This window comes from Pollachius pollachius, assembly GCF_949987615.1.
Source record: "Pollachius pollachius genome assembly, chromosome: 10".
Classification (NCBI taxonomy): Eukaryota; Metazoa; Chordata; class Actinopteri; order Gadiformes; family Gadidae; genus Pollachius; species Pollachius pollachius.
Window position 1 is genome coordinate 2,329,400 of NC_136943.1, and position 25,479 is coordinate 2,354,878.

A 25,479-nucleotide genomic window follows, 5' to 3' on the forward strand; every position below is an offset into this window, starting at 1 on the left:
GGCAGAAGAAATGCAGCGGATGGACATGGATGAAGACGGGATCCGAAACCTCATTGTTCCTCAAGGTAACTCACTCTTCTTCACTAACCCTTCTTCAGCACACAGTGGATAGCAGCTTCTACTCCCTCGACCCAAAGGTTCTGAGTGTGATTCCCAATGTCCTCAGTCTACTGGCAGTCGTCCTTAATAGTCCAGGCAAAGTAACTCATTTTGGAGCCAAAAATATAACTAATTGTAAAATATTTTTATCTTTCAGGATTGATCATTTCTATGAGGTGTCCAGAACAACATACTAAATGTCCTAAGAAATCCTAGTTGAGGAAATACGTTTAATTCTTATCAATCCAAGATGTGTGCCCGTAAGGCCAGACAGCAATACAACCCAATGGGGCTATTTCTTACCTTTACTCCTATCAAAATAAAACTTTATGCAATGAAAGTATCCATGATAAGCAAAATTGTTTGAATTACAAGTTTTTTGAAAATGAATTTGATTAAGAAAATGAGCAGTATACTAATCTAATATGCCCAAAATACACCCTTATGGGCTTATTTTTTTCTTTACTCCTATCACAATCAAACGGCACACAGTAAAAGTATAAATTAAAGTAACATTTTTGTTTCACAAGATCTTGGAAAAATCTATTTAAATATGCAATTGAGCTCAACACTAGGCCTAATTGACTTATGGCCAAGAAGCCAAGAAGTCACGTGAAGTAGAAAAACAGTGGCCAAAAAACGAACACATTCATTTCCATTCAGTAAGTTAACCTATGCATAAACACGATCAATTTGATGTCACTTGCCACACTTACCTGGGTCATTTGCCACAAATAGACTTATATTGACCTTAAGAATGTATTGCAGAATCTTGCCTCCAGTTGCTTTCTAATTATTATTTTTTTGTTTGCGAACAAGCCTTACCTAATGAAATCCCTCCACGGATAACATCAGAAGAAATTCAAAGTAGCCATATTTGTCATTATTAACGTGGTGAGATAACATTTTGGGCTGGTAGATTTACAAATGATTGGTATTGGTAAGATTACGAGATTATAGGCAGAAGTCATTCTTACCAACTAAATAATTCATTCTCACACAGAAGACAGATGAAAAACCAGATTGACACTCTTTAAAATAATTCTGGCAGACACCAAAACTGCTTCTCTTTTTGTAGTTAGCAAGTATTTCAGACCAGGCGGGCCACCCATCAGACTTCCATCGTTTGTAAAGTAGCTTTGCAGTGTTGTGAGGAATGTATTTGTCATACATATGAATGGTGGTTAGGGTTAGGGTATTGGCCTTTCCGCCTATGCAAATGAGGACAGTCAATAATTTTGAAACTCATGCGCACATTCAAATTAATTTCAAAAGAATCTTGTAATGCAAAAAATTTTCACTTTACAAGGGTACTTTATTGTGTAAAGTTTCATTTTGATACGAGTAAAGGAAATAAAAGCAGCCCCATTGGGGTGTATTGTTGCCTGGCCTTATTGGCGCACCTCTTGGATTGATGATAATTTTACATATTCCCTCTAGGATTTCTTAGGACTTTTAGTATGTTGTTCTGGACACCTCATAGAAATGATCTAAGATGTAAAAGAATATTTTTGCAATTAGTCTGTCGTAAAACGTTACTTTGCCTGGACTATAAGGACCTAGAGTCTGCCGTTACGAACAGCTATATATAATTAAATATTTGATTATGATTTCATAATATAAATTACTAGGATGTTTCAGGATACAGGCATCAGAAAGGAATTTTTGGTTGAATTCTACCCACCTCATCCAAACCCCTCCGCCACCTCACCCAAAACGGTCCTCCACCCACCCCAACTCACCCTTTCCTCCAACTCCCCCTCCTCCCCCTCCCCCAGTCACTCACTCCTCCACCTCACCTTCCTCCACCCATCCCAACCCCACCTCACCTTAACCCCTCCTCCACCCTCCCCAACTCACCCTCTCCTCCCCCCATTCCAACTCACCCTACTCCACCCACCCCAACTCACCCTCAGCTTCACCCAACCTACCTCAACCAAACTCTCTCCTCCACCTCATCCTCCTTGACCTTCCACAATTCACTCATCCTCCTCCAACCTCCCCAACTCACCCTCTCCTTCACCTCCCCCTCCTCCAAACCCTCCTCCACCCTTCCCAAATCACTCCTCCTCCACCCACCCCTACTCACCATATCCTTCCCCCAACCTAGCTCACCCCAACCCTCTCCTCCTCCTCGCCCCCAACCGTGATGCCATGCTAGGCTAACGAGCTACCTCCGGGCCGCTCTGTTCCAGGGGGGGTGAAGGAACGGTGCCGGCCCTCCAGGTGTGTGACCGCTGGGCTGCTGCTGCTGTGTGCCTCGTCTCTGGCTGGAAACGTAACGCAGTTTTACTGTGAGTAACGTCTGCATGATGGTGCACCTGGAACGTCTGGAGCAGGTCTTGGTCATTGAACATAGATATATATATACCGACTAGATATCACATTCGGCTTCTAAGCATGCGTCAACAATGCCGCCATCTTGGCGGCATTGTTGGCGGGGGAGGGGGTAGCCACCCACCTGAATGAATGAACGTCCACTGAACAGCGCAGCTCAGGCGATATCTAGTCAGTATATATATATCTATGGTCATCGAAGACCACATTGAGATTATAAAGTCATTTATGACATCAATAAAACTCAGGAGGGATGTTTCACTCCTCTCCTACCACATCGCCCCCTAGTGGCACATTTTTTAATGTATGTAAAGGATCTGATAGCAGCCCAGGCCACTATGGGTGAAAGGGTTCACAAAACGGACGGTTTGGTACGATATCTTACGGTGGGGTAACGGTTCGGTAAGGTTTCGATACATTGACGAAATAAATCTTAACAGTAAAAAACATAGATGGCTTGGTTTCCAATCTCACTTGACCTTATGTCGATATTTTCCTCCAATAAATTCCAATATTCACACCAATGGTTTATTAAATCATCAAATTACAAAACCGTTGAACATGTGACCACATTTAGGGGTCAGGCAGGCACTGTGGACCATTAAAGCATTATTCATCTTTAGGTCTGTCCCGCTCAGCCATCTTGTAATCAGATAGTACGGATTCATACACTTGTTGGAAAAGAATCGCGGCCGGCAACGTTAACTGTAAAAACATCACTGAAAATAGGACCATTCAGGACATCGGTCTGGGACATCTCCGGTCAGATTCTGAAAATGACTTCAATGCTCCAACTGTGGTCCGGACAACAGCTTGATGTTTCGGATGGTGATTGCTTTAACAGTTCTCTGTATCAGGCACTCTTGCGCACATATTGTATGTTGTATGTCCTGGCACTTAAAAATAGTACTGAGCATTGTGTAGCATCTTTTCCTAGCTTTGTTGTAGAAGGGGAATAGGTTAACCTAGCGATTGTTGATACTTGGTTCTATGAACATCTTTACAGTGCCGATAGCAATATATTGTTGTTTCTCTTTCTTCTGATGAATGTACTTATTGTTAGTAGCTTTGGAAAAAAGCGTCTGCTAAATGTAGATGTATTAGAAAATGCCAGAATGTGACCCATTAATGCTTGTGTTTATAAAACAAAAGAAAACATTTAAAGTAAACAGTTACTGTCAGGACTATTAAGGACAGATAATAATATAGTATGATAATAATACAATTATCTATAGAAATAAAGACACTATTCCCTCTCCTCTCAGTTGGAGGTGGTGTGGGCCAGAGGCTTCACCACGCCTTCACCAAGCAGGAGGAGCAACTACAGGAGAGATACAGGAACCTGACGAGGAACAGCACGGGTCTGCACGATAGATACCAGACTCTAGCTGCCGAGAGAGCCAGTCTTCAACTAAGTAACCACGCTTTGACTCAAGAGAGAGACCAGCTACAGGGCCAGGCTAGCAGCCTTACCAAAGAGAGAGACCAGCTACAGGGCCGGTTTAGCACCCTTACTAAAGGGACAGACCAGCTACAGGGCCAGTTTAGCACCCTTACCAAAGAGAGAGACCAGCTACAGGGCCAGGCTAGCACACTTACCAAAGAGAGAGATCAGCTACAGGGCAAGGCTAGCACCCTTACCAAAGAGAGAGACCAGCTGCAGGGCCAGTTTAGCACCCTTACTAAAGAGAGAGATCAGCTACAGGGCCAGTTTAGCACCCTTACTAAAGAGAGAGACCAGCTACAGGGCCGGTTGAGCACCTTTACTAAAGAGAGAGATCAGCTAAAGGGCCAGGCTAGCACCCTTACCAAAGAGAGAGACCAGCTACAGGGCCGGTTCAGCACCCTTACCAAAGAGAGAGACCAGCTACAGGGCCAGGCTAGCACCCTTATCAAAGAAAGAGACCAGCTACAGGGCAGGTTTAGCACCCTTGCTAAAGAGAGAGACCAGCTACAGGGCCAGTTTAGCACCCTTACTAATGGGAGAGACCAGCTACAAGGCCAGGCTAGAACCCTTACTAAAGAGAGAGACCAGCTACAGGGCCAGTTTAGCACCCTTACCAAAGAGAGAGACCAGCTACAGGGCCAGGCTAGCACCCTTACCAAAGAGAGAGATCAGCTACAGGGCCAGGCTAGCACCCTTACCAAAGAGAGAGACCAGCTACAGGGCCAGTTTAGCACCCTCACTAAAGAGAGAGACCAGCTACAGGGCCAGTTTAGCACCCTTACTAAAGAGAGAGACCAGCTACAGGGCCGGTTGAGCACCCTTACTAAAGAGAGAGATCAGCTAAAGGGCCAGGCTAGCACCCTTACCAAAGAGAGAGACCAGCTACAGGGCCGGTTCAGCACCCTTACCAAAGAGAGAGACCAGCTACAGGGCCAGGCTAGCACCCTTATCAAAGAAAGAGACCAGCTACAGGGCCGGTTTAGCACCCTTACTAAAGAGAGAGACCAGCTACAGGGCCGGTTTAGCACCCTTACTAAAGAGAGAGACCAGCTACAGGGCCGGTTTAGCACCCTTACTAAAGAGAGAGACCAGCTACAGGGCCGGTTTAGCACCCTTGCTAAAGAGAGAGACCAGCTGCAGGGCCGGTTTAGCAACCTTACTAAAGAGAGAGACCAGTTAGAGAGCCAGGCTAGCAACCTTACCAAAGAGAGAGACCAGCTACACGACTCAAGCTCCAAACTCATGACGGAGGTCAAAGCCCTGAATGACGCAGTTCAATGTAAGTGGAGTTGTTTTTGTTACATATACACAGTATATACATATGATTACAATTATTTACATATTTTTTGTGTATCTTTTTAGTAGTTGCAAATAATATCAACATATTTTGGACTTAGTAATATAGATCAATATCTACATCAATGTAGAATCTGAGACGCCAAGCTGGCTGATCCGATTTCTATGTCTCAATCAAAGACATTTGTGTTAAAGGCCTAATATATAGTATACTTCAGGGAGGAAGGTCCTCCCTCAGCCTCTGTTGACTCCCATTCATTTCCCCAAAAGTACTGGCGGCCGGTGTATAACATGGGTTGCAATGGGAGAGAGGAGGAAAGTCCTCCTCTGAGTGGGTGTGACCTTAAGGCGTCTGAATCGCGCAAAAATCTATTCGCTCTGCGCTATGAACCAATAAGCAGGATCCCTGGCTAGCAACACTGAGAAGTGTTGCCAGATTGGGCTGATTTCCCACCCAATCGGGCTACTTTTAACCAAGGCTCGAAAAATTATCATTGGGCGGGGAATCTGCCCAATCTGGCAACGCTCTCAATAACAAACCCGCTCTGCCTGCACTGCCGCGAGACCCAAAGCAGGTGAAGTCATCTGAAGGATAACGAGATTCTAACATTTGCGAATAAAGTGTACAATGGAAACATTGGAAACAGAGGACATTGTTTATGTTTAATTGCAAAGCATTCAATTCATTGAGTTACAGTGCTAAGTTAGCGACCAAAGAAAAAGGTAGACCACTTCGCAAAATCGAGATCACCAAAGGTAACGGCAACGTCAGTGTTGTGGGTGCGACATGGTTCTCTAGGTACTCATGGCTTACTGGTAGCATTACTAGCAATCGACTGTATTGCTGGCCCTGTTTGCTAATGAATAATGGCAAATCTCCAACGTGGGCTGTTCATGGTTTCACTGATGTGAAAAATCTTGATAGGTCAACCAAACGCCACGGAAAGTGTCAAGTTCACGTTGGTGCTTCTATGCGACTTTCCTTGCTGGGCACCATGCCTATAGATCAGGTTGTTTAAAATAATGTTCTCGTTCTTTTACTAGTTTGTTACTCTGACCGTTCTGTTTGATATTGTGGAAAGGGTGAATGATTCAGAGCATGATGCATTTTAAATGGCATAGCTAAATTACAACCAATAACTTCAGTCATTGAGGGAGAAAAATAGGCCCAGATTCTTTTATTTACTTTTACAAATCAAGAGTAGGCCTGATTTGACTAATGGGCTTTGCATCCTTTCCTTCTGCGCTTGTAGTCCATTTCAAAGACATGCTGCCCACCAGCTTTCAAATTACAGTGATGCCACTGGTGGCTTTGTATCAATTTTATTTACATAACTATCCTTCCCTACTATTTTTTAGTTCACCAAAACACCCTGAAACAACTTGAGTCTCACATTCTTATGCCACCATACACCAACAGTGCAAGCAGGCCAATGGCAACCAAGTGCGCAGTCCTTCCTCCCTCACTTTAAAAACCACCAGCCGCCACTGATATATATATATATATATATATATATATATATATATATATATATATATATATATACACAGCCACTTAACATTGCTATAGGTTAAATAAAGCTGATACCAAGTACCTCTAACTTGGTATCTTGTAGACCATTTTTGTAGATAAATGTGTGCTATCAAGTTTCTCTCTCTCTAAAGGTCCCCTATTTTCCCAGCGAGCGTGGTGTTGATGGACTGAGACCATTGGTAGTCTGGTCTATCCTGCGTACATCTGGTGGACACCCCCGTGTGATGCCACCAGAGGAGAGACAGTGACATGGCTCACGATGGCTCATCAACATCACGCCCGCTGATCAAAAAGGGGGCCTTTAACGGTTGTTTTTATTACCCTGTATCTAATTGCAGCCCGGAAGTGTCCTCCGGGATGGATTAAGTTCCAATGCAGTTGTTACAAAGGCCATACTGGTAACAAGAACTGGGAGGACAGCCGCCAATACTGCAAGAGTAAAAAGGCCGACCTGGTGATCATCAACAGCAGAGAGGAGCAGGTGAGGAGGAACCGACTGGGGCGCACTACTCCTAACACCTAAAGGGCACTCCACCCATTGAACACTTTTAGGCTCCTGTTGGGCGAGTGGGAAAGACCTTCCTAAATAATCGGTGTCATTATTTATAGTTTACAATAGGTGCCGCCAACAAAACGTTTTATTTGTTGCAGCTATCCCAGCTATCGTTGTTTACGGGGAATGGGTTAGCCTTACAATTGTTGGTGCTTGGCACTTGCTTCTATGAACATCCTTGCTGTACCGACAGCAATATATTGTTCTCCTTCTTCTGACAAATGTACTTTGTACAATTGTAAATCCCTTTGGATAACAGTGTCAGCTAAATGCACTCAATGTAAATGAATGGAAGTGTAAACGTTTTGCATGACTTTGCTACGCCGTCACGGGAGAACCAGTATGACCAGTGCACCAGGACTCCTGGGGATGGACTGGGAGACTCTCCCCTCTGGTGCACACCACGCCCTGTTGCCTCGTTACTTTGCTGTCTGTTCACGTGCTTCGTCATCATCTTCATCAAATCATCTAATTATCACCCCATGTCCCAGAATCCTGAATCAAAGAGATCTGCAGACATCTTTTGGTGGACTGCCTCCAGCATCACTGACGCAGAACCGTGAATGAGTACGCAGAAGTATAATTCCATCAAGCTCTTACACTCTTTTCTAATTTCTTCCCACGTGAATATCTTTGAAGATATTTGTCAATAGTTTGCTCCCGGCAGACACGGACAACTGGATAGGTTTGAGTGACATCAGGACCGAAGGGGTTTGGACCTGGGTGGACGGAACCACCCCCACCACAACGTGAGTTAACCTTAGGTCATCTCCCTCCCAGTCGTCTATCCCATCGTTAAAACTGTTGGAGTCTGGGGGCGCCCCGCGACCCTGGGAATTTCTCCAAAATTGATTGTGTGCTTTGAAGGTTCTCAGCCTCATGTGTGCCTAGATATAAAGTGTTGTGGTAGAAAGATTTGTTTTGTTGTGGATCCTCTGCTGCAGGTATTGGGGTAGGGACCAGCCTAACAGCTTTGGCGGCGATCAGGACTGTGTCGAGTTCCTCCACAGGGCAGCACTTAAAACATGGAATGGCGGAGGATGGAACGACCTGGGATGTAATGAGTTAAGCGGCTGGATTTGTGAGATGTAGAAAGTAAATGTGTTTGGTATGGGGATGGGTGTGTCCATCACCAGGGGATTTTAGGATGTTGCTCGGGGAATGTCCGGATGTACCTGATGATATCTGGAACTGTCTTGTGTTATAAACCGGGAATGGGTTAACCTAATGATTGTTATTGCTTTGCACTTGTTTCTATGAACATCCTTACTGTACCAACAACGATATATTGTTGTTTCTCTTTCTCCTGTCAAATGTACTTATTCTAAGTTGCTTTGGGTAATAGCGCTTGATAAATGCCCTAAATGTTAATGTAAATGTAGTGATGTTTGGATCTGTCTAGTGATGTCTGGATGTGTCTAGATATGTCTGGATGTGTCTAGTGAGTTCTGGATGTGTCTAGTGATGTCTGGAGGTGTCTGGATGTGATCTCTGATTGTCACCAGATTTGCCCTATGACGTTTTAATGCTTCATACTTTTATTGTAATGTTGTCAAATCTATACATTTATCAGATCAAATGTTGAGGTGATTGTACTGATGTACTATACTGTCACTCGCCTGCTTCTTCTGCTCGCTTGTGTTCTGTGATTGTACTGTGATTATTCACTGCCTTAGGCATATCTGTAGAATGGGCCATCTGTGAAAATTATATGCAATGATTTGGGAGATTACACATTAGGAATATTATATGTAACAAAACATGTTGTTTCATTGTTAACATAAAGCATTCATTATTCAAGGCTACAATGTCTTCCTCAGATCAGATAGTGTGTTTAACACAACTGACACAAACCAATGTTGACTGTGTGAGGGAAATCATTAGCAGCGGATGTCACTACTAATGTCAATAGAATGAGGTGATATTTACTCCATCATCTCAACAATAGCCTCAAATGGGCTGAAGTGGCTCAAGCCTTGTTGGTTCAAGTCACTCTGGCTGAGAGCATCGGCTCTATGAACTGAAGCAATAGACTGAGGCTCACAACAGTTTGAAGCCTTAGCTTTGCAGACAACCATCACCTATCCAGGGATGTGGTCATCTTTAGCAGTGCTTCGTATTCGATAATCAATAATCCCCAAGAAAAACCCATCCCCATATTTATCAACAGAAAATAGCCAAACATTTTGTGATATTAAGTCTTTTAAACTGTGAATATGTGTCGACCTGTGGGGAAGGGGAGGGGTTCTAACATCGGAGGAGCGCCTTCCCTTGGGTTCCACAACCAGTCCAACATCGGGAAGATGAGTCCACCTCACTGCTGGTTCCACTGGACTGGTCCTTCTGGGTGTCACATGGTTGGACGACTTCCAGAAGCCCTACTTACTCCATCACAACTTATAAAAAAGGTTGAGAAGTCTTTATCGATATGGAACAGTGAACAAAGACCCACGAGTCGGTCTGTCTCAAAACAAATCTCTATTGACCTCCTTTCCGAGGCAGAATAGCCTTTATTTGACACAGCACCACATGCACCACCCAGAGATATCACACTCAGTAAAAGGCGGTTTTAAAATGCTGTGTTGCTCAAATGCCAGCTGTTTCAAATTGGATACTTGATATTAACGAACATTGCTCTCGTCCCGTCACACGAGCACCAAGTCATAATATTGAATGTGTTATCTCTCAATATTTATCTTTTATCGTTTTACAGGTGAAAAATATCTTATTTTTTCAAATCCTTGCTATGCGAGTTTTGGCGGCGACTGGCGACCAGCCGCTGTTCATGTCCTGGTCTCAGAGGGATTCATGTCCCTGTCTCGGAGGGATTCATGTCCCTGTCTCGGAGGGATTCATGTCCTGGTCTCAGAGGGATTCATGTCCCTGTCTCGGAGGGATTCATGTCCCGGTCTCGGAGGGATTCATGTCCCTGTCTCGGAGGGATTCATGTCCCTGTCTCGGAGGGATTCATGTCCCGGTCTCAGAGGGATTCATGTCCCGGTCTCGGAGGGATTCATGTCCCTGTCTCGGAGGGATTCATGTCCCTGTCTCGGAGGGATTCATGTCCCGGTCTCAGAGGGATTCATGTCCCGGTCTCAGAGGGATTCATGTGGGGCTCAGCAGCTGATCATGAATCCAAGAGTAGAATCCTCCCTCATCAGGATCAGTAGAATCTGTTCATGAAGTGAGTTCTATTGTGCTCTATCTCCTTTATTACCAGACATGCAGAAAGATCTGAGCTCTGAAACAAATGACAAAGGTTGCTGAAGTTGATGATAATAATAATAATCATAATGAAAATAATATTTATAATAATTATAATAGAATAATTGTATTTATATTGTGCTTTCCTAAATATGCAAAGACACATAATAAGGCATAAAAAAACACAAGTAAACACCAATATAAAGTAACAGATGAGAGGGAGAACCGTAAAAATGTAATTTCCACAAGGCTTGTGTTTCAGCTGGTTTTGGGTTCATCCTCTGGGCCTCTGAAATAGACGCGGCCGTAGCCTGCAATTATCCCATCGAAGGCCCTGAAATGAGCCTGGCGCAGACGGGCCGGGAGCGCGGCGAAATCAGCCTCAACAGACAGGAAGGAGGGATGAGTCAGGGAAGCTAGCCAGGCTGAGGAAGAGCGGGGAAGCTAGCCAGGCGTCGTCAGTCATCTCTGACACGAGCGGGGAAACTAGCGCGGCTAGCTTCCCCGCTCTTCCTCAGCAGAGACGACTGACGAGGTACGAGTCCAGCTGCTCCAGGGAAGGGTGGAGAGGTGTGACGAGAGAGAGCAGAAAACATTAGCAGAAAGCAAGATTTAGAAACTAAGCCTAAATAACATGCCCTCCCTCCCTTTGATTCTGTGGTAGAGCTATGACACGCTTTGTGCATGTGATTGACAGACAGGTTGGATTCCCTGAACCAATCAGGAAAGAGATCCACTGACAAGCAGAAGGGCCTGGTCCAAGCGGTCTCACACAGAAGCTGGCCCATGTCCACTAGAACACATCTTCTCACAGAGCCACTGATGGCTGACGGTTTGTGTGGTATTTGCATCAGATTAGGCTCAGATGATAGCTCTTTAGCCAGAAGGTATTTACAGCAGGCAGACTCACAGTGGCGGTGAGCTGGGGGGTACGGTGTATGAGGGGCCGTACAGGACATTATTCAGAATAAGCATGCGCATACACATATGAAACCAAACTCATTCACATACTATACTGAAAACCTTGCACACATACGAGTGAAAAGCTTTTACATACATAACTGAAACACCTTCACTCAAACAACTGAAAAGCTCTCGTAACAACTAGTGGAACCTTTTACATGGACCACTGAAATGCTTTCACACGTAGGCCTCCTAGTAAAATGTGCTCATATACGCAGCTGAAAAAATTCTCTCTCACATACACATATGAAACTATTCACATCCTATACTGAAAACCTCAGACATGTATGAGAAAGTGTTTCACTCATACGTGTGTGAGGATTTCAGTGAAAACGGAAAGCATTTCATCGAAAAACGGAAGGGATTTCAGTTGAAACGGAAGGTGGTTGAAAAAAGAAAGGAGAGATTTGCTTCCGCATCATGGGAGCCAGCCACGCCCTAGTGCATGACGTGCCAGATGCAGAAATATTCTTGTTGTCTACTAGAGGTGGATTCAATGATTCGTTTACGTGAACCAGTTCGCGTCAGTCAGTTCGCCAAGATGAGTCGTTCGCGAATCGTTCGTTCGTTCGTTCTGCCCAGTTTCCGGTTCAGTCCAGTTTCCGTTTCCGGTAGCGGTGAATCGCATCATGCAATGCACCCATTGCATGGTTCTCAGCTGAGTCAGTCAGACTCAGTGCTACCGGAAACTCGACTGAACTGGTTCAGTCGAGTTTCCGGTGAATCGAATGGCGAATCGAATCACTTTATCCTGAAAGTTGAGTCAATATCGTTAATTTTATATATTAAAAAAATACCCGAGATAAAGGAACAATGTGAAACCCTAACCCTAAAATGTAAACACCAGGCTACTTGACAAGAAAATGTAACGGACCACCTGAGGCTTTACTTCACCTCAGAGATAATGCGTTAGTTAATAATGATATGCCTTGCGGCATATCATGCGGCATCACCTGCGCATAGTGCTGCTGCGTAGGCCTACATGGACGTTCCAAGTATGTTTACTTCATGTATCGTTGAAGCTAACTAAGTAAAGCCTAGTTATAACTATAACCTGCTCCTGGTGCAGTGCAAGCAACAGTGTGTGCCGTGAGTCGCCTCGGTCCCTCGTCTTCCTGAACGAACTGTCTGCGAGTCGTGGGTCTGGGAGGAGTCAATTCTGAGTCACGAACGACGCGAACGAGACGACCGACGCGAACGAGACGACCGACGCGACCGACGCGAACGAGAGAGAAGAACCAGTTCGGATCGTTCGTTCTAACGATTCGTTCGTTCGAACGAATCAGTTCGCGACCGAACCACCTCTATTGTCTACCATTGTTAGCATTGTAGCTTCATAAGCGAGAGGTCTGTCTACACATCCTTCGGCGACTTTAAGTGATAAAAAGTCAACACAGTGCCTAAAAATCATCAACGTCATTCATGTTAAGTAAAAGGAAAAACCTTGGACACGAGAAGTTAACGGAGCCGTGCACTAGGCCCTCTAGGATGCCGTGCCGAAACAACATTTGTTTCACTACGACTCCTTCCAGCTGCCCAGCCCTCCTTCTACTGCAAAAAATAAATAAATAAAACGGCTAATAAAACGCTTGAGGTGGCGTTTTGAAAAGAGAAAACTTACATTTTATTAAAACATGGTATAAAGATAATTATGATTCTTTGATTGACATCCAGACATTTTTTGCGGAGACACATTCCTGTTCCCCACTTGTATTGGAGTGAACGGAGATATCTACTTCTGGGCCCCTTGAATTAAGGGGCCCGTCCACAGCCCGCTTAAACAGCTGTAATGTCAGGCTTGACCGCTGAGCACTAGTGAATTGTAAGATTATATATATATATATATATATATATATATATATATATATATATATATATATATATATATATATAATATTATATTATATACTATTATATATAGAGCCCCCGGACTCCTAAATAGACCTCTGAAGAATAAGTCCCGTCTCCGAGGCTCCCGGTTCCCTCTGTCAAATGTCTATGGGAAATAACATGGGGTCTTTGAATGATCGTACATAACAAACTCTGTAGGTGGCGAAGAAGTAAAAAGCTGCTCACGTTTTGAACTACACACCATCAAGATTCCAGTTAGGAATTTTGGCTTGTAGGTGCCGTTAAAGTAGTAAACGATTATAAATGCTACTTTAACAGCACCGACAATCCAAAACCCAAGTGGAATCTAAGAGCGATTTTGCTTTTCCTTGGGTCTTTGCTTTTCCTTGGGTCCCCCGACGTTAACGCTGAATTTCATACATTGAATTTGGCAGCTGACTTTGGCATGTGGAATTTGGGGATGTTGAAAATATTGAAGCAGAATTTTTTAACATTGAATATTTGATTGTGAATTTTTTAACATTGAAAAATGAAGCTGAAAATTATTTATTGAAAATGTAAAGAGTTAAATTCAGAGGCAAAACATCCAGATACGTTATTTCAATGCATAAGTATTCAGTGCTTAGAATTCAATGGCTTTTTATTTTAAAAATCCGATGGCACAGATTTACTTCCATATGTATGTGCGAGAGAATTTTTCAGCTGTATATATGAACACATTTTACTAGTAAGTGTGAAAGCATTTCGGTAGTTTATGCAAAAGGTTTCACTAGTTTTTATGCAAGCTTTTCAGTTGTGTATATAAAAGCTTTCACTTGTGTATGTGTGAGGTTTTCAGTATACTAGACTTTGTAAATGGTTTCCTATGTGTGTGAGAGGACATTTTTTAGCTGTGTATATGAGAATATTTTACTAGTATGTGTTAAAGCATTTCAGTAGTCCATGTAAAAGGTTTCACTAGTTTTTATGCAAGCTTTTCAGTTGTGTATGTTAGCGTATAATTTTTCCGTTGTTTGTATGAGAGTGTTTCAGTTGTGTATGTCAATGCTTTTCACTTGTACGTGTGTGAGGATTTCAGTGGAAACGGAAGGCGTTCCAGTGAAAACGGAAGACGTTCCAGTGAAAACGGAAGGCATTTCAGTGAAAACGGAAGGCGTTTCAGTTGAAACGGAAGGTGGTTGCAGCAAAAAAAAGCGTGCAATTCAGACAAATAATCGACCGACATGCTACAGACACAGGCGCTACACTGATGTCTGCTCAACAACAGCCTACAGGTAGCTTTCAGAAGCAGCTGCATTACTCAACAATATATTGGCCTCAGCGGAGACCATCAGCACCCTGTCGAATGCCACAACAATCGGGCAGCAACCGAATGTTGTAATGCCATGTGTTGACACGGACAGTCAGCTAGCGTCGCTGGTCCCATCCCGCCAGCGTAGCAGCTTGCCACTTGCCAGGTGCAGCACCAGTCATGAGAGGATGTGCAGCACTTTATCAAGCGCACCAGTGCTTCGGCGGATGGACATCAGGCACACGGAGAAAAAGGTAATTCGTAGGAATTTGAAATTATCTTTACCATGTTTCCGAGTTGTTTAACTTAGGGTGACCAGACCTCCCGGTTTTAACGAGACAGTCCCGATTTTGAGTTGCGTGTGCCGAGTCCCAGCAAAAGCCTGTTGGGACGCTAAAATGTCCCGGTTTTCACAATCCACTATGAAATGTCCCCTTTTGTCTGCGATTACGTAGTCAACGTGGTCTTATTATAGCCCGATCATTAATTAAAAGCGCATGAGTGAGCGCACTGCCACAAGTTGTGAGTTAAGTAATTTGCGTCATGTTGTGTTTGTTTGTATGCCTTTTCATCATTTAGCACATTTCGCTTCTACTAAACAGTAAATGAAATATTTGCAATTTAAGTTAGCCTATTTAAAATTGAAAGAACATTTAATGTTCGTCGAAATAAACGGGGGAGTGATAGCTGCTGGACCCAAGAGCAGAACACAGAGACAGGACAGGTGTTGGAGTGACGGCGAACAGGTTTATTGAGTAAAACCAGGAGTGAGGCAGGAGGTAGGTTGGTGAGTGAGGCGTATCAGGCTGGAGGTGACGATCCAAAAACACGGTATCTCAAAGTACGCTCTGGCGACGACTACAGGGAAACCAGGTGTATTTGGAGGGGAGTTGATGAGTGGATGCAGGCCAGGTGTGAGCAGTTGAGTGGCAGGCAAAGCAAGGAGACAGACAGGGGGTGTGGCCGACACCCCCTGTCTGTCTCCTGTCTGAATACACAGCATCGCAACAGTGGCCATGACACTTGCATCCTCTCATCAGAGGCTGCAGCAACCCTACTTCCAGCGTCCCTGTCGGTACACAACGCGAGTCGACGTCTTTATTTGAATTGTGTTTTGGCTACGACTGAATCTGTGATAAAACAAAGAATAAATGCAATTTTAAGGCTGTTTTCATGTAGTCTAATAGTTACATTCTTATTTCAGAGCTAGGGCACAGCAGCATAACTATCCCAACAAGGACATAATACTACTCCCCAATCCATCATGGATTGGGGAACAACAGAACTGCTGAGGAGACAGTTGTTACCTTCTGGAGAGACTATCTCCATGATGCAGAAGGTAATTGACAGTTTACTGTGCATCTATCTTTTCTTTCTTTTAGAAAACATGGCTATATCACAAAAACATTATAGCTGAAATGTCTTTATTCTCTTATTGTATTTTTGTCACGTAGCACCTTGAGATTGTTGAAAGATGAGAGGTGTGTTACAAATTAATTAGGTATTCATTTTTTTTGATGCTTTGGTTTTGAGAAGTAAAATACTCTTATCGGACAATTTATTCAGTACCAGCAGATGTTATGGTTTAGTATTTAGCTTAGATGTTGACATGTACACTTTATTTGGACAAACTACCAATTATGATTTTCTGTTTTTATATAAGAAGGAGAAGGGCCATCCAAACTACAGAAGATATTGACCTTTGCGACTGGGGCGTCTGTAGTTTCACCTATTGGCTTTTCCCCAGCTCCCTCTGTCCAGTTCATTCATAAAGGAGATGACAACTTCTCCTCAACACCAATGTTCCCGATAAGCAACACATGTGTTAACTGCATCAAGTTGCCACTACCTGTGTCATACCATCTGTTTAAGGAGAAGGTTGACTTTGCATTAGGAAACACATATGGGTTTGTCAGTGTGTCTTTGAAAAAAGTTAAAAAGGACAGTTTTAGTTTCATTTCTGAATGCACAATTTACCTTAAAATGATATTGCCATTTGCTACAATTTTTTTTTGAGTGAGTATTGCCTCATGATGCATTTTATATTTCCAGTTTTAAAACCAGTTAAAAAAAAGTTAACCTTTATTTTTAACATGTCTCGTTATCATACTGTTTCATATCAACAAAGTTACATTGTGCAGCCAGCATTTACTTCATACTACATTTACATTAACATTTAGGGCATTTAGCAGACGCTTTTATCCAAAGCGACTTACAATAAGTGCATTTGTTACAATAAGTACATTTGTCATAAAAAGTGAAACAATATATCGCTGTCGGTACAGTAAAGATGTCCATAGAACCAAGTGCAAGTATTACATTCGCTAGGCTAACCCATTCCCCATGTAAAGCAACGATGGCAGCTACTGTAGACGCTACACAAATAAGTACCTTGAATAAGTGCAATGTGCAAGTGCCAGGACGTACAACATTCAATGGTGGCTGTGCATTGGTTTCTATGCAGAGTCGAGGTGAACTCTGAACAGGTGAGTTTTGAGTCTTTTGCGGAAGCTGGTGAGCGACTCTGCGATCCTGACATCGGTAGGGAGCTCGTTCCACCACTGAGGTCCCAAAACAGAGAAAAGTTGTGACTTCGCTGATCGACCTTTGCTTGCGCTTAGCGATGGCGGTACCAGACGTCCAGCTGAGGTAGTTGAGCGGAGGGTTCGAGCTGGGGTGTGTGGCTTTACTAATGCTTGGAGGTAGGCAGGGGCAGTTCCATCGACTGCCTTGTATGCCAGTACCATCATCTTGAATCTGATGCAAGCTATTACAGGTAGGCAGTGGAGGTCTCGGAAGAGGGGGGTTACATGTGAGAACTTTGGTAGGTTGAACACGAGGTGCGCTGCCGCATTCTGGATGCGCTGCAAGGGTTTAATCGCAGAGGCAGGGAGTCCAGCCAGGAGCGAGTTGCAGTAGTCTATTAATACTATTAATTAAATATACTATTAATTAAAACAAAAAAAACGTTGTCTATTTTAAGGCTAAGGTCCAATATTGAAGGTCCAACTAATTTGTAAAGAAAACTTAACATAACTTGCTAGTCACTGGAACAAATGTAGAAGTGAGGAAAAAACATTTATCCCTTGGTTCCCATCATTTTCAAATGGATTCACTTGTTGAATAAAGTTCATTGTGGTCTCATTAATGGTTACGTCATTGTCTGGAATAATTACATTATTGGTTTGAAGTTCAGGCAATGGCCCTTCTTCATCAATGCCATAATGGTTATCAACATCAAAGATGTCATTTACAACTGGATGAATTCTTACGCTGTTCATGACACCAGTATGCCACAGCTGAAGAGGTGTCGGCCCCCCTTGTGTGGAGAGGCCATGGTTGTTCCACTGGTTGATGAATTCTGTTACTGCCCGTTCAATTCTTGGTAAATACACATAAAGCAGACAAAAAATATGTACTTCATTCAATGAATCTAGTATACCGTGTTCCTCCATGAACAAAAATATGTTTATAAAGTGTCTAGATACAACTCTAAACATAAAACGTGCAACGTGTATATTTTCCATTCCGTGATCACATCTGTCCCTTAAGGGCAAACCGAAGTTCTCAACTCCCTCTACAAACAATGACAAGACACTTAAGGCTCTGTTAGATAAGCACCGCAAGTATTTGATTGTCCGGCTGAAGCCATCAACACAGCCATGCATGACCATCCGCCACCTAACCAGCTTGTGGTTGCCGTCAAAATGCCTGTTGGTAGATCAGAATCAGCATTATTGTCTATTTACAACAGTAAAATACAACATAATGCAGCAGTAATAGAATTCCAAAAACATCATATATAATAGTAAAACACTGACAGGGATCGTTATACTGCACAATGAGTACTTTCACTTTTTATGCAAGTACATTTTGCTGGTAATACTTTTACTTAAGTAAGGTATTTGCATGTTTTTGCTTGTAGTGGAGTATTTTCAGTGTGGTATTAGTACTTTTACCTAAGTAAAGGATTTGAATCATTCTTCCACCATGTGAACTTACCATAACTGTTCGGGGGCCTGAACACTAAAGACCCTTCGGCGTATAGCATGACGACGTCTAAATGACCGCCCAATGGGATCCACTTGATGCAGGCTCTGTCTGACCCGCCAACGCTTGACCCTTATGCCACATGATCGTAGGCTCCCAAGTACATATGCTTCACCTGCATTTGGCATTAGGTTGTTGGGAGTATCAGATGGTTGGTCACATCAGTGGACATCTGTCTGGCCTCATGTCCCTGCAGCAAGTTGCGAAAGCGTCTATACAATGATCCGAGTAGGTTACTGACATCCCTATTATGATGATCATATCTGGGCACAGCAGCAAGAAATGCAGATCTCTCTGCAGTGACTCAATGCAGTGCAGAGCATCAGTAAAGAAAACTTGCCACATCATCTCCATTGCCTCTCACCTCAAAAAATAAACTTTGGACTTGAAAAACAAAGAGGATCAGATGAACATACATTGTAGTTTAAGTTCCTGATCTTCACAATTCAGTACAGTAATATCCAATCTTCTCATGCAGCTGCTTTGGTTAGACTACCTGTAGGCTGTTGAGCAGGCATCAGTGATTTTCAACCACCTTCCTGTTCAACTGAAATGCCTTCCTCTTCAAAGGCCTTCCATTTTCACTGAAATCCTCACACACATATGAGTGAAAAACTTTCGCATACATGTCTCGAGGTTTTCAGTAGCTGTGTATTTGAGCACATTTTACATTTACATTTACATGTAGGGCATTTAGCAGACGCTTTTATCCAAAGCGACTTACAATAAGTGCATTTGTTACAATAAGTACATTTGTCATAAGAAGTGAAACAATATATTGCTGTCGGTACAGTAAAGATGTTCAAGTATTACAATCGCTAGGCTAACGCATTCCCCGTGTAAAGCAACAATAGCAGCTACTGTAATTTTTTAGCAGCTATTTTAATAGTATGTGTGAAAGCATTTCAGTAGTCTATGTAAAAGGTTCCACTGAGCTTTTCAGTTGTTTGAGTGAAGGTGTTTCAGTTGTGTATGTATGAGGTTTTCAGTTGTGTATGTGAATGGTTTCATATGTGTGTGGGAGGACATTTTTCAGCTGTGTATATGAGAACATTTTACTAGTATGTGTTAAAGCAGTTCAGTAGTCCATGTAAAAGGTTTCACTAGGTTTTATGCAAGCTTTTCAGTTGTGTATGTGAGCGTATAATTTTTCAGTTGTTTGTGTGAGAGTGTTTCAGTTGTGTATGTAAAAGCTTTTCACTCCTATGTGTGCGAGGTTTTCTGTATAGTATGTGAATGAGTTTGGTTTCATATGTGTATGCGCATGCTTATTCTGAATAATGTCCCATATGGCCCCTCATAACGGTGAGCCTCTCATCCAGCAGGTACCTCCAGAACTTCTGACAAACCCCTTCCCTCGGCCGGACTTCCTTCTTCTGGTCACACAAGATCATTCCGTCTAGAAACTATATTTACTAAAAGGATATCTGTATCCATATCTGTACTATGAGGCTGATAGAATTTTGTTTCTGTTTAATATATGTTGTGTAACTGTAACTAACTTTTTTTTGTTAAGTTTCTGTATTGTGTTTCTACATCAGTATTATGTGTTTGTGTTTTTTATTTATTAAATTTCTTTGTGTGTTTCTATATCAGTATAATGTGCGTGTGTGTGGTTGTTTGACTGGTGTTTCCAGACAAAAAAAATCTCATTCTTATCTAAATATGGGGGGGGGGCAATACAACCATAAGAATGGTGCTCTCTGTTATCTCTCTCTCTCTCTCTTTCTCTCTCTCTCTCTTTCTCTCTCTCTCTCTCTCTCTCTCTCTCTCTCTCTCTCTCTCTCTCTCTCTCTCTCTCTCTGTTCATTTAATTTGATCAAAAAGTCGCAGAAAAGTTAATTTCATGTTGTTTGATAATGAAAACTGAAAAACAATTCCACACAGCCTCTCTCTCACACACACACTGTCTCTGTCTCTCTCTCTTAATGTGTGTGTGTTGGTATTCTCTTTATCTGTGTGTGGTGTTGAGCTAGCTCCTCAGAGGGTTTCTGGTGAGGAAATTCTACTGGGGAGAATTTGTGTGTGTGTGTGTGTGTGTGTGTGTGGGTGGTGGGGGGGGGGTTGTTTTCTCAGACCTCAGACACACGCCACGGGTCACCTGACCTGCACATCCCCCTCCGCTTGTTGTGACAGCAGAGCTTTCTGTGTGTGTGTGTCTGTGTGTGTGTGCCTGTGTGTGTGTGTGCGTGTGTCTGTGTGAGTAAGTATATGCACGTGTGTATGTGTGTGTGCTTGTCTGTGAGTATTTATGGATGTGTATGTGTGTGTATATGTAAGCATATGTATGTGTCTGTGTGTGTATGTTTGTGTGTGTGTGTGTGTGTGTTCAAGCATAGGTATGTGTGTGTGTAAGTGTGTATGTGATCATGTGTGTGTGATGGCGCCGGGGGTATGGCTCCAAGAAGCCATCTCTGTTGAGTGTGACTGTAGGGGGATGTACATGTGTTAGCATGGGGCAGCACAATGCCCCAGTGCATTAGCCCAGATAGGAGTGGTCTGGACATAATACTGAAAAGACCACCTTCATGCACACATGACCTGCGACTCACTCTCTCTCTCCCCCTCTCCCTCACTCCTCTCGTTCTGAGTCTCCCCTCTCTCTCTCTCTCTCCCTCTCTCAAGGTCCTTTCTCTCGCCGTCTCCCTTTCCCTCTCTCCCTCCCTCCCTCCCTACTCTCTCTCTCTCCCTTCTCTCTGTGACTTTCTGTCCCACTCTCTTTCCGTCTCAATTTCTCAGTTGAGTGTCTCCTTTCCTTATGAACAAGTTGGTTGAACGATTAACAATGAATACAAGTAGTGGTTTTAGAGCCATGAAAAATACTGTTGGTTTGCACTCTGTCTCCCCTCTCTCTCTCCCTCTCTGTGTCCCTCCCTCTCTCCCTCTCTCTCTCTCTCTCTCTCTCTCCCCCCTCTCTCTCTCTCTCTCCCTCCCTCTCTCTTCTCACCTCTCTCCTCTATTTAGCAGCATGAGTTTGACTTGATTTCAAATCAGCAGCTTTCTTACAGTAACGTATTTTAAATATCGTACAAACAGAACATGAATATATTTTTGCTGTGTTAGCTCATTAACAGAGCCTGTGTGAAGAGGCATTTCTGAACAAACAAAAAGTGAGGTGAAAGGTCATCCGGCGGTTAAATATAACAGCTTGAAGGTCAACTGTATGTTTTGTTATGTAAGCCATCACTGCTTCACGCAGACGTTGTGAGTTCTGTGTTGAAGTTGGACAGACGCAACGTTTCTGTGTTTTCACAACGTGTGGAAGGCCGTTCACACGCGCACGCACCAGAATCAGACTTGCAAGGGTTTCAAGGCGTGACTGAGAGAGAGACCGAGAGGGAGAGAATCAGAGTTAGAGAGAGAGAAGAACCAAAGTACCAAAGAATCCAGAGAGGATCGATGGGGCGTGCGGGGAAGGTTAAGACAGGAGAAAGAAGAGAGAGAGAGAGATGACATGAAGGGCCAATGGAAACAAAGAGAGGGGACGGGGGAGGTGTGTAGGTGAGAGAGGGGGGAGACTGAGGTAAAGAAGGGCTTAAGGGAACAAAGGGTGAGAGGGCTGGAGAGGGGGCTAGGAGAGAGAGAGAGAGAGAAAGAGAGACAGACAGACAAAGAGAGACAGAAGGAAAGGGAGGGAGGGAAAGGGAGAGCGAGAAACAGAGAGAGAAAGGGAATGGGAGGGAGGGAGAGAGAGAGAAGAGAGAGAGGGGGGGAGGTCAGAGAAATGGTCGAGTGAGTTGACAAGTGTTGACGTTAGAGTGAGGTTAGGGAGCTTGAGGCGGCCCCGTGTTCCTTATCTCCTCAACACTAGTCACCGTATTTCTTCCAGAAGGCTTTTAACAGGCTACACAAACAGCACGGTGCTACAAATGTCCGATAACACACACACATACACATATGCACGTATACACTCACACACAAAGCACAATGATACACTCCGGTAGCACACACAGAGTCCGGTAGCGCACACACACATACACATATAATTTCTCACAACAAAAGAAGCCCAGCTCCAGCGGAGGGTCAGAGCATGTAGAGGTGAACCCCATTCAAATATATTCCTCCTGAGACTGATGACGTCTTGGTGTTCCTGGAAGTGCTTTCTTTCCCACGGATTCTCCTCGCTCCCTGTTTTCAGGTTTTGCGCTTCACCCCCTCGATTTTCTGTTGTTTTCCGTTCAGAATTTAAACTTGCTCAGGGTGGAAAAAAAATCAGTTGTCTGTATTTGTTTGATTGTAATTTAGAGCACCCTCTGCAGTGCTCCAATGCACCCCTAGGGGTACGCAGACCCCCATTTGAGAACCACTGCTCTACATGATGTGAGCGGCTGATCTGGGATCAGGGACCGTGGAGCGTGAAGGGACCTGGTGCTCAGCAGCTGTTGACCCCTGACCTTTGACCCCCTCCTGCCCAGTGCACACTTGAGTGAGGGGGGGTGTGAGTGGGCTTGACAGCGAGGGGTTAACCGAAGAATGTGTCCGGCTGGTACCTCGGCTAATTGGGCCGTTTGTCGCAAGGTCGCCGGGCCTCGCCTCTCCTGACCAATCAGAGGCCTGGAAGGTTTGACCCCGCACCCCTGAGCCAATCCTGACGCAACACAATGGGCCCCGTTTCTCTCGTAACCTGGACAACCTCCGCTGGCGCTCTCCTTTATGAGGCCTGCCGCACCACTGGGCAGCATACCTGCTTCAGCCTCACATCTGGCTGGCCTTCACTGGTACAGCCTCACTGGTACAGTCTGATACAGCCTCACTGGTGAAGCCTCAATGGTACAGTCTGATACAGCCTCACTGGTACAGTCTGATACAGCCTCACTGGTGAAGCCTCACTGGTACAGCCTCACTGGTGCAGCCTCACTGGTACAGTCTGATACAGCCTCACTGGTACAGTCTGATACAGCCTCAATGGTACAGCCTCACTGGTACAGTCTGGTACAGCCTCACTGGTACAGCCTCACTGGTACAGCCTCACTGGTGCAGCCTCACTGGTACAGTCTGATACAGCCTCACTGGTACAGCCTCACTGGTACAGCCTCACTGGTACAGCCTCACTGGTGCAGCCTCACTGGTACAGTCTGATACAGCCTCACTGGTACAGTCTGATACAGCCTCACTGGTACAGCCTCACTTGTACAGCCTCACTGGTACAGTCTCACTGGTACAGCCTCACTGGTACAGTCTCACTGGTACAGCCTCACTGGTACAGCCTCACTGGTACAGCCTCACTGGTACAGTCTCACTGGTACAGCCTCACTGGTACAGCCTCCACTTAGGACCACGTGATATTCATTCATAGTGGTCCAGTGGGGAGGAGATAGTGGTCCACTGGGGAGGAGATAGTGGTCGACTGGGGAGGAGATAGTGGTCCACTGGGGAGGAGATAGTGGTCCACTGGGGAGGAGATAGTGGTCCACTGGGGAGGAGATAGTGGTCCAGTGGGGAGGAGATAGGGGTCCACTGGGGAGGAGATAGTGGTCCAGTGGGGAGGTGATAGGGGTCCACTGGGGAGGAGATAGTGGTCCATCCCGGCGCGGTTCCGTTGGAGCCCAGGAACTCGGCCCACCGTGGAACTCTGCACAGGGAGCTCGCTGAGCGCTCGTGTTGTTCCCCAGAGAGCAGTTCTCCAGCTGGTTCTTATCTCCTCCGCTCAGCTGCAGGATGAGCTGCACCTGACCACCGCTGATAAGCCTCACGCAAGGACCTTTCCCCCCCCCCCCGTCAGGAGCCACCGATGGGGCCCAGGCCTGGACCTGAAGCAGGAGGTCTGAGTGGAGCGGGGAGAGTCTTTGTGGCTGTCACCAGGCCTGCACTTAGCTCCTTAAACGTGGCTTTAGTCCGGGTCAGAGGGCCACAGATAAGACCATAGCGTTTAGGACTTTAGTATCAGGTTCTAACGGACAACAGGGCTCAACCTAATTATCGATTCAATATTTATTGGGAATTGGTTATTAGGCTGTCCAAACATTGACGCTTGAGTTTATATTTAGCAATGTGTTTTGTTTTACTTGAAATAATCAATGTTCCGATTAATTTGTGTTTGGGTAAACATTATTACAATTTGTGCCAATGATGAAATTGAAATCCTTGCTCAAAATAGCACTATGTTAATGGAGAACAACAATTTGTCCTCCATTATTAGTTGTTTGTTATTGCTGCCCCCCCTGGTAAACAAGGGAGCACAGAGGGTTCTGGGCGCCCAGCGACCCCGCCCAGACTGGCATCGTCATGGCACTGGCGCGTTTCCATGGGATTATATGGAACGATGGAGACGTACAGTGCCACTGACATGGGCGTGGGTTCGGTTCCCTATGTAGCCCGGTGGGCGGCCAGGCCAGCACAACACTGGGTAATTGTCATGGCTTACAGTCCCTGTCTGTCCAGAGCAATAGAACGACCATTATGCTGAGTTTGTCCCATGTGAAAAGAGACCATTCAAATTGGTACAGCTGAAATGGCCGCCGCTGTGGTCCCGTTGTGTCAGTTAGAGAGAGATGTATTTATTTATTCAAAAGGGACATGTCCATTGCATAGGACATGTTAATGTACCAGATTTAGTTAAAAATATATATTTTTCAGATGATGACCAGTGAATGATATCAGTACCATCAAATCAAACCTTACTTCTTCTGAGTTGATTACTTGTTACTTGTTTATTTAAGAGAAGAGAGTGGCTCATGTTGTAGGCCTTATTCCATAACAGAAACAAAACAAGACGCTCTTTGGACTCTTTCAGCGAGCGTCACAGAGATAAACGCTGTCCTCGCCGAGACAGGGGATGTAGAGCTCATGAATCTTTCACAGAGCGTAAGTCAGACCGCCGCTGTCTCCGCGCAGGAACACTTTTCAACCCTCCA

At 44.4% G+C, this 25,479-nt stretch overlaps 1 protein-coding gene across 1 annotated transcript; it reads left to right on the forward strand.

Moving 5' to 3' along the window:
* Window positions 1-10: 10 nt before the first annotated feature.
* On the forward strand, window positions 11-24,393 carry LOC307081568 (uncharacterized protein; the record flags this gene model as incomplete). Its single annotated transcript, XM_079744819.1, has 4 exons — window positions 11-65; window positions 2,295-2,393; window positions 3,702-4,525; window positions 24,238-24,393. 4 exons carry the CDS (start codon window positions 11-13, stop codon window positions 24,391-24,393), a joined length of 1,134 nt encoding a protein of 377 aa, XP_079600945.1.
* Window positions 24,394-25,479: the final 1,086 nt, after the last annotated feature.